The 13,784-nt window shown below is 39.8% G+C and overlaps 1 protein-coding gene across 3 annotated transcripts in view; it reads right to left on the bottom strand.

Annotated features, from left to right (window-relative positions):
- MATCAP2 (microtubule associated tyrosine carboxypeptidase 2) overlaps positions 1 to 13,784 on the bottom strand; it is a 99,960-nt gene that overhangs the window by 6,369 nt on the left and 79,807 nt on the right. For all 3 annotated transcript variants that reach the window (XM_012523602.4, XM_004454260.5, XM_004454259.5), the window contains one exon: positions 13,355 to 13,660. In XM_012523602.4, coding sequence (XP_012379056.2) covers positions 13,355 to 13,660 — 306 coding nt within the window. The remainder of the gene's footprint in view (positions 1 to 13,354; positions 13,661 to 13,784) is intronic.

Here is a 13,784-nt window from a genome sequence, read left to right as displayed (position 1 = left end):
GATTAAGGATATTAAGAAGACACTGGATGAACACAAAGAAGAATCTGAAGCATACAAAGAAAAATAGCAGATCTTATGGGAATGAAAGGTGCAATAAATGAAATTTAAAAAACACTGGAATTATATAATAGCATATTTGAATAGGCAGAAGAAAGGATTGATAAGCTTGAAGAAATGGCCTCTGAAAGAGGACATACAAAAGAACAGATGAAGAAAAGAATGGGAAAAATTGAACAAGGTCTCAGAAAACTAAATGACAGCAAAAGGGGCGCAAACATACATGTCATGGGTGTCCCAGAAGGAAAAGAGAAGGGAAAAGGGGCAGAAGGAATATTTGAAGAAATAATGGTAGAAAATTTCCCAACCCTGTTGAAGACATAGGTGTCCATGTCCAAGAACCATAAAAAAAATCTGAATAGACAAACTCTGAGACACATACTCATGAGAGTGTCAAATGCCAAAGACAAAGAGAGTTCTGAAAACAGCAAGAGAAAAGCAATGCGTAACATATAAGGGGTACCAAATAAAATTAAGGGCTGATTTCTCACCAGAAACCATGGAGGCAAGAAGACAGTGGTCTGATATATTTAAGGTATTACAAGAGAAAAACTTCCAGCCAAGAATCTTACATCCAGCAAGAATGTCTTTCAAAAATGAGGGCGAAATTAGAATGTTCACAGATAAATAGAAAATGAGAGAATTTCTAAGCAAGTGGCCAGATTTTCAGGAAATACTAAAAGGTGTGCTAGAGCCTGAAAAGAAAAGACAGGAGAGAGAGGTCTGGAAGAGAGTCTAGAAATGAAGATTAGATCAATGAAAGTAACTAAAGTGTCAAAAGAGTGGTAAAAATATGACAGATGAAACTCAAATAGGAATAAACTTAACCAACAATGTAAAGCACTTGTATTCAGAAAGCTGCAACCCAATGTTAAAAGAAATAAAGTCCTAATTAACTGGAAGAACATTCCATACTCATGGATTGGAAGACTAAATATCATTAAGATGTCAGTTCTACTCAAATTGATACACAGATTCAATGCAACCCTGATAAAAATTCCACCAGCATTTTTTTTTAATTGAAAACACAATTATCAACTTTATTTGGCAGGATAAGGGGTCCTGAATAGCCAGAAACATCATATAAGGAATAGCAAACCCTCATCTCTGGACTTTACATCATACTACCAAGCTATAGTGGTAAAAACAGCATGGTACTGGCATAAAGACAGACACACAGACCAAGGGAACCAAACTGATGGCTCAGAAACAGACCCTTACACGTATGGTCAAGTGATTTTCGACTAGCCTGTCAAACCCACACAGCTTGGGCATTCAGCAAAATGGTGCTGAAAGAACTGGATATCCATAGCTGAAAGAAGGAAAGAGGACCTCTATCTCACACCATATCCAAAAATTAACTCAAAATGGATCAAAAACCTAAAAATGAAAGAACCATGAAACTTCTAGAAGAAATTGTAGGAAAATATCTTCAAGACCTGGTGGTAGGTGGTGGATTCTTAATGGAGATAAGAGAAGGACTGAGATGGACTACTGATGTTTAATGTATGTAGAAGTTTTAATTAGTTTTACTGTAAAAGTGTGGAAATGCACAGAGTGGATGGTAACATATAGTGAGTAACAACTAGTTTATAAATGGGGGATGTGACTGAAAATGGTAGTCTAGGTATGTAAATGTCAATTGACAGAATGCTAGAGAATAATCTAGGAACCGAATAGCACATAAACCAAGAGGTGGATGAAATTTGTGATTGATGGTACAGATGCGAGAGGGTCCTTTGTGAGCTAGAGCAAATGTACATCACTATTGCAGGGTTTTGGGAATGTGGAAAAGTATGGGAGTGACCTATGGACTGTGTTTAGTAGTAATAATGTAATATTCTTTAATCGATGCAAAAGATGTACTGTGTTGATAATGAGTCAGTATGGAAAATGTGAGCCAAATGTACACTATGGACATGGTAACAATCCCATGATATTACCTTATCTGTAGCAAACATTCCACCACAGTGTGGTGTGTTGATGGAGGGGTGTTGTTTTGGAATTCTGCACATGTACATGATTTTTTCATAAGTTTACAACTTCTATCATAAAAAATACATTTAAAAAATAATAATAGGGTGTGTTGGGGGAAAAACACACCAAATGTAAGATAAGGACTAGGATTAATAATAAGATTTTGACAATATTTGTCAAAATATTTGTTACAATAATTTGTAGCAAATGTCTCATGACAAAGCAAGGTGTTGGTGGAAGGCTGAGGTATGGAACCCCTGTATGATGTCACGCATGTTTGCTTTGTAAGTTCACAACTTTTACTATATACTTAATTGTTTATGTATGTTCATATATAAATGATATATAGGTAATAATAATAGGGTTGGTTGGGGGAAAAATACTTTGGTTAGTAGTAATATTTTGACAATTCGCTTTAATCATTAGTTGAAAAGGTTTAACAACAATGCAAGTTATTGGTGGTAGGGTGAGTTATGAGAGTCCTGTATGTTTAGATTTCTGAGGCATCTGTTCCTTAACTTAAATAACAAAGTTATTTATGTTATTTATGTTTTTTGTAAGTTCACTATTATACACTTATTGTATATGTATGTTTATGTATTAATAATATACTTCAATAAATTAATTTTTTAAAAAAAGCTGTAGGAAATCCTGGTTCCCTGGCTGGCCCTTCCCCCACCCCTTACCTGCTTGGTGTGGAGCTGACCTGGGCTCCCAGTGTGCATCCCTGGTTCAATTCCGGAGGAAGCTGAGTAACCCTCACGTATTTATGGGAGCATGTATGCCTGGCCCAATAACTGTCTGGTGGTGGCCTGAGGGACTTGCTGTCCCAGAACTTGCCCTGTGTGAAGAAGGTGGCCTCACACAGCTCTCCTACAGAAAGCTGTGAGAGAAAAAAGTCAACTTGTGCTGCCCTGGGGCAAGGAACTGTCCCTAATAGGACATACAATGTGGTGAGCAAAGTGATTCCAAGGCAAGAAGGGACATCCAGAACTGTGTAAATGGGGGAATTCCCAGGGCCATGTCTGCATGGTCTGTATGCCCCAGACAAGATGCATGTGCAGAAAGGACCAATGACCAAGGAGGCCCCTACACTTTAGCCTGGAGCTATTCTTTAAACTCTTTGTATGGATAAGCCCTGAAGGAAAGCCCTTGTACAGGTCAATCTGCAATAACTGGGAAAGGTGTCTTCTTTTTTTCCCCTCTCTTTTTCTATTAGCTCCTGGCATTTACGCAAAGCTCTGTCATAACACTAGCTGGATACAAAGTTAAGGAACAGATGCCTCAGAAATCTAAATTCCAGCAACAGCACATTAAAATGTAAAAATGTCTAAGTTTCAACAAAAGGTTACAAAACACAAAAGGAGCAATGGCTCAGGCAACAGAGAATATTAAAGCATTAGAAACCACCAATATGGAGGATCAGACCTGGGGCATTCCAAATAAAGACTCTAAAAAAAATGATCCTACATATGCTCAAAAAGCTAAAGGAAAACATGCACAAAGAACTAAAGGAAATCAAGAAAACAAAAGATGAACACAAAGAGAATATCAATTGAGAGAGGGAACCAAAGAGAACTGAAAACCACAGTAACAGAAGTTAAAAATTCCCTAGAGAGGTTCAGTATCAGAATGGCACTGGTAGGAGAAAGAATCAGTGAACTTGGGGAAGCAGATTCCGCCTACCATATGGGAAGACCCAGGTTTGATCCCTGGGAACCCTGGTGAAAAAGAAGAAGAGAAAGCATGCCTGCGTGGCGAGCCGAGTGCCCACGTGGCGAGCTGAGTGCCCATGCAGTGAGTCAAGTGCCCATGCAGCAAGCTCAGTGCCCATGTGGGTGCCTGCGCAGTGAGCCAGTGCCCACATGAGTGTCCATGTGGCGAGCCAGTGCCCATGTGGCAAGCTGAGTGCCTGCACAGCAAGCTGAGTGCCTGTGCGGTGAGCCAGTGCCCACGCAAGTGAGTCACCCAGCAAGATGATGACGCAACAAAAGAGAGACGAAGGGGATAGTCAAGGTGAAGCATAGCAGTGACCACAAACTGAGGTGGTGCAATTGATAGGGAACTTCTCTCCACATCAGAGGCCCCCAGAATCAAATCCTGGTGAATCCTAGAGGAGAAAGATGAGAAGACAAAAAGAGAAATAGATACAGAAGATCACATAGCAAATGGACACAGACAGCAAAAACAGCAGAGGGGGAAAGAAGAGGGGAAGGGAAAAAAAAGAGAATCAGTGAACTTGAAGATAATACAATTGAAATCACCCAGTCTGATAATTAGAAAGAAGAAAGAATGAAGAAAAGTGAACAGAACCTGAGGAACCTCTGGGATACCCAAATCAACAAAAGCTGAGGGACTTTACCACTAGACCAGACCTATGCAATGCTAAAAGGAATTCTGCAAGTTGAATGGAAAAAACACTGACAACTGATCGAAGCCACATGAAAGAATAAAGTTAACAACATGGGTAAATATAAATACCAGTCTTATTGTATTTTTGGTTTTTAACTCCACTTTTTACTTCCTACAGGAGCTAAAAGGCAAATGTACAAAATATTATTTAAAAAAGATGTGGTTTTAAGTTCATGTACATGTGTGATTTGGGACAACTACATTAAGGTGGGGGGATGGAGGGGTACAGGAGTACAGTGTATGTATACTATTGAAGTTAAGTTGGTATCAAAGCAAGCATGACTGTTAAATATTTAGGATGTTAAATTTAAGTCCCATGATAACCAAAATAAAAAATAAAAAAAACTATCAGAGACTATGCAAACTTTTACAGTCAGAGAGTAGAATACAGATTACCAGGGCTTTCTGTTGGGGTGAATAGGAAGTTCTAATGATGGATGGTGGTGAGGGTACTGCAATACTATGAATGTGATTAATCCCACTGAATAGTATACTTGGGAGAGATTGAGATGGGAATACTAATGTTGCATATATTATTCCTGCAATTAAAAAAGAGAAGAACTAAAGAGATAATGACAATTAAATGCAATACATGATACTGGATGGGATCTAAGGATAGAGAGAAAAGGCTCAAAAAGATATAATTGAGACATAACTGGAATATAGAATGTATATTAATTAAATGTTTAATTTATTGAACTTGATACTGTACTTAAGGTAGAATATCCTTGTTCATAGGAAATGCATACAGAAGTATTGTATGTTCAAGGAGCATGATATGTGCAACCTGCTCTCAAATATTCAGGAGATAGGTAGGTAGGTAGGTAGGTAGATGAAGGACAGATAGATGGAATTTTAAGGCAAAGGTGGCAAAATGTTAAAATTGGTGGATCTGGGTATATGGAGTTATGTTGGAATCTCAATATGGAGTTTGTATTATTTTTGGAACTGTCCTGTACATCTGAAATGATTTCAAAATAAAAAGTTAATTTTTAAAATATTACTATGTAATTAGATATTAATCTATTCCCTTTACAGTAGGAATCAGTTCTGTATGAAAATTCTAATTTGCCACAAGTTTATTTTTATCTGCATAACATAAAAAGTGGGATCTTGGGAGGTACCAGGATAATGGGCAGACTAGTAGCTACCCTCACCCCCTCCTCCCTCAATAATTAAAATAACATTTTTTCCCAATTATAAAGACTGGTAATTTAAAAATACCTGAACACTAGAAATAATCCCAGTCTTCCCCCACCCTGACCGACAGTTCTAATCCTGCAATGGATACATCTGGGTGGGAGGTTGCCGGGTACATTTGTAGAGCAGTGTGGAGACATGGATTTCCATAAAAAACTCGTGGCGCGTTTTCAAATTGTACCTCCCGCCATTAAAAAATGACTATTTTAAAAAACACTCTCTAAGTGATTTTGATACTATTCCTCCCTATGAACATCAGAATTAAAACTAGAGTTTAAAGAATGTGTAGGTTGGGAAGTGGTGATAGAGCATCTGCCTACCACACGGGAGGTCCAGGGTTTGGTACCCAGGGCCTCCTGGTTCATGTGGTGAACTGGCCCATGCACAGTTCTGCTGCTGCATGCAAGGAGTGCCAGCCCATGCAGGGATGCCCCCACATAAGGGGGGGCCACCCTGCACGAAACTGTAGCATGCCTGTGAGTGGTGCTGCACATATAGAGAGGCGACGCAGCAAAAAGAGACACAGATCCCCAGTGCCGCCTAATGAGAATACAAGCAGACACAAAAGAAGACACAGTGAATGGATACAGAGAGCAGACAACTGGGGGGGGGGGGGGGGGGGGGGGAATAAAAATAAAGAAATCTTTAAAAAAATAAAAGAATGTGTAGGTCAAGAAATAGTAAAATGTGGAGGATGAAGAGGAAGACATGAAAAGATGAAAAGTAGGAATAGCTCATATGATCTTAATTAGCCTAGTTAGAAAAGGATGTTCTGCTTACAAAGAAAACCTTTCCCCCATCCTCATGTATCTTGAACTTTCAAAAAACTTTATTAAATAGATTAATAACAGATGGAGATTTATATATTAAGGAATTATTGTTAATTTCGTTAAGTATAATGACAGCAAAGTATTTTTCTTATCCATTGGAGATATATTTTCTGAAATCTTTATGGGTAAAAGGACATAAGTGTGGAACTGGCGTTAAAATATTATTGGAAAATGGGCACTTGGGAGAAGAGATGAACCACAATTAGAAAATGATGATTACTGTTGAGACTGGGTGATGCATTAATGAAGGGTCAGAATATTAATCACTCTTTAGTACATGTTTGAAAAGTTCTATAATAACATTTTTTAAAAAAATGAATGTGAAAGAATAAAAAGGCCAAGTTTAAATAAAAACAATGTGCCTCCAGGGGCGTGAAGGGCAATCCAAGAGCCCTGTGTACCCAGGAGAGATCTAAAAAGGAGATGAGAAACAGCAGACAAACACTTGGTTTGTCTGAAACTTAGCCTGGAGGTGGCAGTGACACATGCAAAGCAGTGGATAATCGTCCTTCTCCTCCCTGCTTCCTTGCCTGGTCCTGGCTCTGAGGCGCTGCATTTTATACAAGTTCATCACAGGTCAAAAATGTTGCTGTGGGTTGAGCCTCAGCAGGGTTGCAACACCTACTCTCCGGTTCATCGGACTTACCCAGGTCAGCTAACAGGGAGGTGAAGATAGTCAACCCCCACACCAGGGAACCGAGAGGGTCTACATCTGCAGGCAGGAGAATTGCATCCATCAGCCATGTGGGATCTAAGCCCCCTCTCGATTTAGAGGTGGAGTGGACATCACCATCCCAGGGTCCACAGGATGGAGGAATAAAATATGGATTAGAGTGGATTTACTGGTATTCTACTATAGAACTATTGTGACTCTAGCAATGGTAGAAAGTGTATCATTGATGTGCAGACAGCGGCCACGGGAGTTGCTGAGGGCAGGGAGAGGGAAGAAGAGATGTGATGTGGGGACATTTTTGGGACTTGGAATTGTCCTGAATGATATTGCAGGGACGGATACAGGACATTATATATCCTGCCTTAACCTACTGAATCTACTGGTGGAGAGTGTAAAGTACAATGTAAACTATAATCTATATGGTATAGCAATGCTCCGAAATGTATTCACCAAATGCAATGAATGTGCCACAACGATGAAAAAGGTTGTTGATGTGGGAGGAGTGGTGGGCAGTGGGGCGTGGGGTATAAAGGAACGTCTTGTATTTTTTAATGTAACATTTTTTTGTGATCTTTTTTTTTTTAAAGCAATTAAATTTTTAAAAATTAAAAAAAAATGTTGATGTGGGCTTGACTGGAAACATAACCCTCAATGATTGGGTCAGTATTTCCAACTTACAAATAAAATGTTTAAAAACACTTGTAAAGAAAAGCTGTTGATATACTGAACATATGTGAAAGTCAGAATGACTTTTTTTTTGGAAGCTCTTTTTTTTTTTTATTGACTTTGTAATAATATTACATTAAAAATATATATGTGAGGTCCCATTCAACCCCACCTCCCCACCCCCCCCTCTCCCCCCCCCCCAACAACACTCGTTCCCATCATCATGACACATCCATTGGATTTGGTAAGTACATCTTTGGGCACCTCTGCACCTCATAGCAATGGTTCACATCATGGCCCATACTGTCCTCCATTCCATCCAGTGGGCCCTGTGAGGATTTACAATGTCCGGTGATTACCTCTGAAGCACCATCCAGGGCAGCTCCATGTCCCAAAGACGCCTCCACCTCTCATCTCTTCCTGCCTTTCCCCATACCCATCGTCCACCATGTCCACTTTTCCCAATCCAATGCCACCTCTTCTATGTGGACATTGGATTGGTTGTGTCCATTGCACCTCTATGTCAAGAGGAGGCTCAGATTCCACATGGATGCTGGATGCAATCCTCCCATTTTCAGTTGTAATCACTCTAGGCTCCATGGTGTGGTAGTTGTCCTTCTTCAACTCCATCTTAGCTGAGTGTGGTAAGTCCAATAGATCAGATTGTAGGTGCTGGAGTCTGTTGAGGCTCAGGACCTGGCTATCACATTGTCAGTCCAGAGATTCAAATCCCCTAAATATATCTTAAACCCCAACATTAACTGCACCTCCAGCACATTAGCATGAAAGTCTTATGAAGGGAGATCCCATTTGAGTCCAGATTCATCACACATAAACACCATTTCCAAAGAGGGGCCATCTGCCCTGGTAGTTAACCCCATCGGCCATGACCATAACTCCCATGGGTCTCTTTAGCCCTCAAAGGAACCAATATCTGGGGGTTGTATCTGCTTTATCTGTCTCTCTGACTCTGCTCAGTTGTGCATGAGGGCAATCCTTCTGCCAGCCTCCAGACTCTTTTTTAGAAACTCGTAGCCATATAAACTCATTTCTCCTTTCCATTTCCCCCTTACTTTAGGTCAAACAGCATTTTAAAGTCATGGTATTTTATGTAGACATGGATATTCTGCTGATCCGCAATGAACCTTCCATATAAGGTCATTTTCCAGTTGCATCATCAGTTGGTAGTTGATAGTGGTCCCTCGTTGCCAGGGAGGCTCATCCCCGGGTGTCATGTCCCACGCTGGAGGGAAGGCATTGCATTTACATGCTGAGTTTGGCTTCGAGACTGGCCACATTTGAGTAACATGAAGGCTGATAGGAGGAAATTCCCAGGCACAATGTTGCTCTAGGCCTTGTTCTTATTTTAGGTTTATCAGCTCACAAGCATAGTCATTAGCATCAGGGGCTCACTGTTGAACCCTCACTCCCTCCCGGTCCCCGCCACTGTACCTGGGAGACTGTCGCTGCTCCCCTAGGGACCACGACAGAGCACCACTGGCCAGGAACCCAGTACCCCCCCTGCTGTGGTTTTTAATTGTTGCCACTATGAGTCAGAATGACTTTTTAATGAGCATTTCCTAACTTTCCTTTTCATCAGGCATTTTTGTATTGCTTTATAATTAGCTTTTTATCTTGTTAAAAATATTTGTGGGCAATATGAAGTCTTAAACCTGCTGACAAAATTTTTAAAATTTTCTACTAGGGAAGTATTCATACTTAGAATCAGCCTGCTTGTGAAGATCAACATGCACTATACTTGTACTCTCTGCCTCTATTTTCTTTAGACATATAATAAAAATAATTTTTAAAAGAATAGTGCTAGAAATCCCCAATGAGATAACAGATTCAGGCAAGGATCATCAATGGACACCGAAACCATTAGATGAAACTCTTTTGGGGAACAGGATATTCACAGTCTCTGTCACCTCACAGATCACTCATTAATTACAAAGGGGAAATGTACCTTTACAAAGGAAGGCATTCGCACTCACTACCTTACCTCAAGATCGAACATAGCATCCCTAGTGGTCAGAATACCTGTCATTAGGTGGCTCCTAAGGATGCTTGCCAAAAATGTTTACCCTACATCTATTCACAAGCAAATGATCAAACACGTCCAGGCTGAGGGCCACACTATAAAAATTCTAGCCTGAACTTAAATAAAAAAGTCAGTATCATAAAAAACGAAAAAGGTGGGGAAGGCTACTCTACACTGAAAGTGATTACAGAGATACAACCACCAAAAGCATATGTGAACCCTAAATGGATCTGGAGTGAAAAAAAACAAAACAAAACCAGCTATAAAGGACATTTTTGCAATAGTGAGGGAAATTTAAATATGATCCGTGTATTAGCTGATACTACTGAATTAATGTTGATTTTATTAAGCATAATAATGATATTGTATTAGGTAGGAAAATGCCCTTATTCTTATAAGATGCATGGTCACATTTTTAGGGATGAAATGTCATGTCTGAGAAATGGATGTGGCTCAAGTGATAGAGATTCTGCTTGCCATATGGGAGGGCCCGGGTTCAATCCCTGGGGTCTCCTGGTGAAGGAGAAGAAGAGAAAGCGTGCTTGCACAACAAACCAGTACCTGTGCGAGTGCCCATGTCATGAGCTAGTGCCCGTGTTTGAGTGCCTGCATGGTGTGCGAGTGCCTGTGAAAGTGAATCACGCAGCAAGGTGATAACGTATCAAAAGAGAGACAAGGGGAGGGTCAAGGTGAAGTGCAGCAGAAACCAGGAACTGAGGTGGCACAATTGACAGAGAACCTCTCTCCACATCAGGGATCTCCAGGATCAAATCCCAGTGAATCCTAGAAACAACACAGAGAGCAAAAACAGCAGGGTGGGAGGAGGGGAAGGGGGACAAATAAATAAATAAAATCTTTAAAAAAAAAAAGTCATGTCTACAACTTACTTTCCACAAGTCAAAGAGAACAAGATCAAGAAAGTAAAAAAACAAACTGCAGAATGGAAGAAAATATTTGTAAATCATATCTTTGACAAGAGACTTATATCTAAAACACATAAAGAACTCTTAGAATCCCATAATAAAAGAACAAATAACCAAATTAAAAATGGACAAAGGATGTGATTAGATAGTTCTCCAAGAAGATATATAAATGGTCAATAAGCACATGAAGAAGTGCAACATTATTAGCCATCAAGGAAATGCAAATCAAAACCACAAAGAGATATCCCCTCATGCTCACTAGGATGGCCAAGAGTAAAAAAAGTCAGATAATAATAAGTGTTGACAAAGATGTAGAGAAATCAAAACCCTCATACATTGCTGGTGTGAAAGTACAATGGTACACTGCTTTGGAAAACAGTCTTGGCAATTACACAAATATAGATTTGCAATATGATCTAGCAATTGCACTCCTATGTACCCAAGAGAACTGGAAACGTGTGGTGGCTTGGAATTATATACCCCAGACAAACATTTTCTTATTTCCTGTGGCTCTGAATCCATTGTAAATAAGACCATTTGTGAGGTTTACTTCAGTTAAGGTATGGCCCAACTGAATCAGGATAGGTCTTAATCCTATTACTGGAGGCCTTAGAGGGAAGGCCACAGAAAGTGAAGTCACAGGGAACAGCCAGAAATTGAAGTCAGCGGAACCCGGAAGAGAAAGAAGAGATGCACTGCCAAGTGACAGAAAAGCCAAGGACCAAGGATCATTAGCAGCCAGCCCTGGAATGCCACTGTCTTCAGGGAGAAAGCATCATCCTGCTGACGCCTTGATTTTGGACTTCTAGAATCAAAAGTGTGAGCCATCCGTAAATAGTGCCTCATACAGCACAGCTCCTCAGGGCTCTAGAAACATCCAGACACTAAAAGCAGGGCAGTCAAGCTCAGGAATTTGACAGCCTGTCAGAGAACCTTACTTTGGAGTTTACACTCCCCAGTGTAACAGAGTGAGACTCATTTATAGTTTCCCTACGGGTGGTTCTCCTGCCCCTTTTATTTGAACCTATATTTAGCATAGTTAAATATACATCCCAGAGACTTAAATCTTTGGTCTTTTCATATGCCAATTGAGCCCTGAATCTCAGCAGAGTTGCAACACCTACTCTCCAGATCACTGGACTCTAATAAGGAGATGATGATTGACAACACCCGTCCCAAGGAACAGAGAGTGTCTGCAACTACACGCAAGATAGTTCAATCCATCTGCCTGATGGGATCTAAGCCCCTTCTCAATTAGAGGTGGAGAGGGCATCACCATCCCCAAATCCTCAAGATTGGGGAATGAACACTGGACAAAAGTAGACTTATCATAATTTTATTATAGATTTATTATTATTCTAGCAATGGAAGAACTTTTACCATTGATATAAAGGCAGTGGCCACCAGAAGTTCTGAGGGGAGGGAGAGGGAAGAATAGGAACTACATGGGGGCATTTTCAGGACACTGTAATTGTCCTGCATGACACTGCAATGACGGATACAGGCCACTATATAATTTGTCATAACCTATACAGTTGTGCGGGGCAGAGTGTAAATTATAATGTAAACTATAGTCCACAGTTAGCAGCAATGCTTCAATATGTGTTCAATTGAAACAAATGTACCTCACTAACTAAAGATGTTGCTAATGTGAGAAAGTGTAGGAGGGGGAGGGGGAGGGGACATACGGGAATTCCCTGTATTTTTTATGTAGCACTTATGTAATCTAAAGTTTATTTTAAAATTTTTAAAAATAAAAAAAAAATAAGTGTGAGCCAATAAATTCCCATTGTTTAAGTTAACTTATTGTATGGTATTTGATTTAGCAGCTTGGAAAGGAAAACAATATATCCACACAAAAATTTGGACATAAATGTTCATAGCAACATTATCTGCAATAGGCAAAAAGTGGGAAGAACCCAACTGTCAATCAAGTGGTGAATGGATAAATAAAATGAGGTATATTATTTGGCAATAAAAAGGACCACAGGACTGATATTTACTACAATATGGATGAACCTTGAACACATTACACAGTGAAAGAAGCCAGTCACAAATGACCACATTTTATATGACTCCATGTAAATGAAATGTCCAGAACAGGCAAATCCATAAAGACAGAACACTGATTGGTAGTTACCTAGGAATGGGAGTTTGGGGGGATATGGGGAGTGACTGCCAATAGATATTCTTTTTGGTGTAATGCAAATGTTTTAAAATAGACTGTGGTAATGGTGCTTAACTCTGAATAGTCTGAAAACCACTGAATTATAGCTTAAAGCGGTTTTTGAAAAAAGTCAAAGGGAAAGCAAAAATAGCAAAATGTTAACAATTGGTGCATCTCGGTGAAGGGAATGTTCATTCTACTATTCTTTCCACATTTCTGCAGCTTTGAAATTTTTCAAAATGAGTTGAGAAAAAAATAATGCTATGAAAATGTCATTTGGGGAAACTAGCACATGCTAACAAAGGATTTTGTATAGTGAGTGAATTCTCTGATTAGGAGTCGGGTGTAGCCCAAATCACTAGACAAGTACACAATAAGTCAGGGAATCTACAGTCATGGGACACCCACCTGGCTGGGAAGTATCAGTCCATCCCCTCTTGGCTCGTACGCAATAATCCCATCTTGTATTGGGGTCTTTGACAAACTTTCCAATATCTCTGAAGAGTTCACAAAAAGACAGTTGGCTAGCTCGATAAACAGTGTAGTAGAGGAGGGCAGCCCTCCACAAAAAGGGGTCTTTTCTAAACAGGACACTGTGTATACTTGCTAGTCCTTCCTCTGTGGGGTTGTTTGGCTTTAGATCATGTTTTTTACGGCCAGTCCAACTGTTCCATGGCTGCTGGAGGTTGTTAATACCTCGAAAATAATGTGTGCCTATAGAGAGAAAATGCACATGAGCAACAAGAAACACCATTCTTGTTTTAATTCTTCTTAAAAAAATACTCCTTCAACAGTAGTAAAACCAAATTGACATGTGTCTCCAAATCAAAATGAAGTA

Source organism: Dasypus novemcinctus, chromosome 5, assembly GCF_030445035.2.
Source record: "Dasypus novemcinctus isolate mDasNov1 chromosome 5, mDasNov1.1.hap2, whole genome shotgun sequence".
Lineage (NCBI taxonomy): Eukaryota > Metazoa > Chordata > Mammalia > Cingulata > Dasypodidae > Dasypus > Dasypus novemcinctus.
The sequence above is the reverse complement of the archived record's forward strand: the minus strand, read 5'-3'. Positions and strand labels throughout refer to the sequence as shown.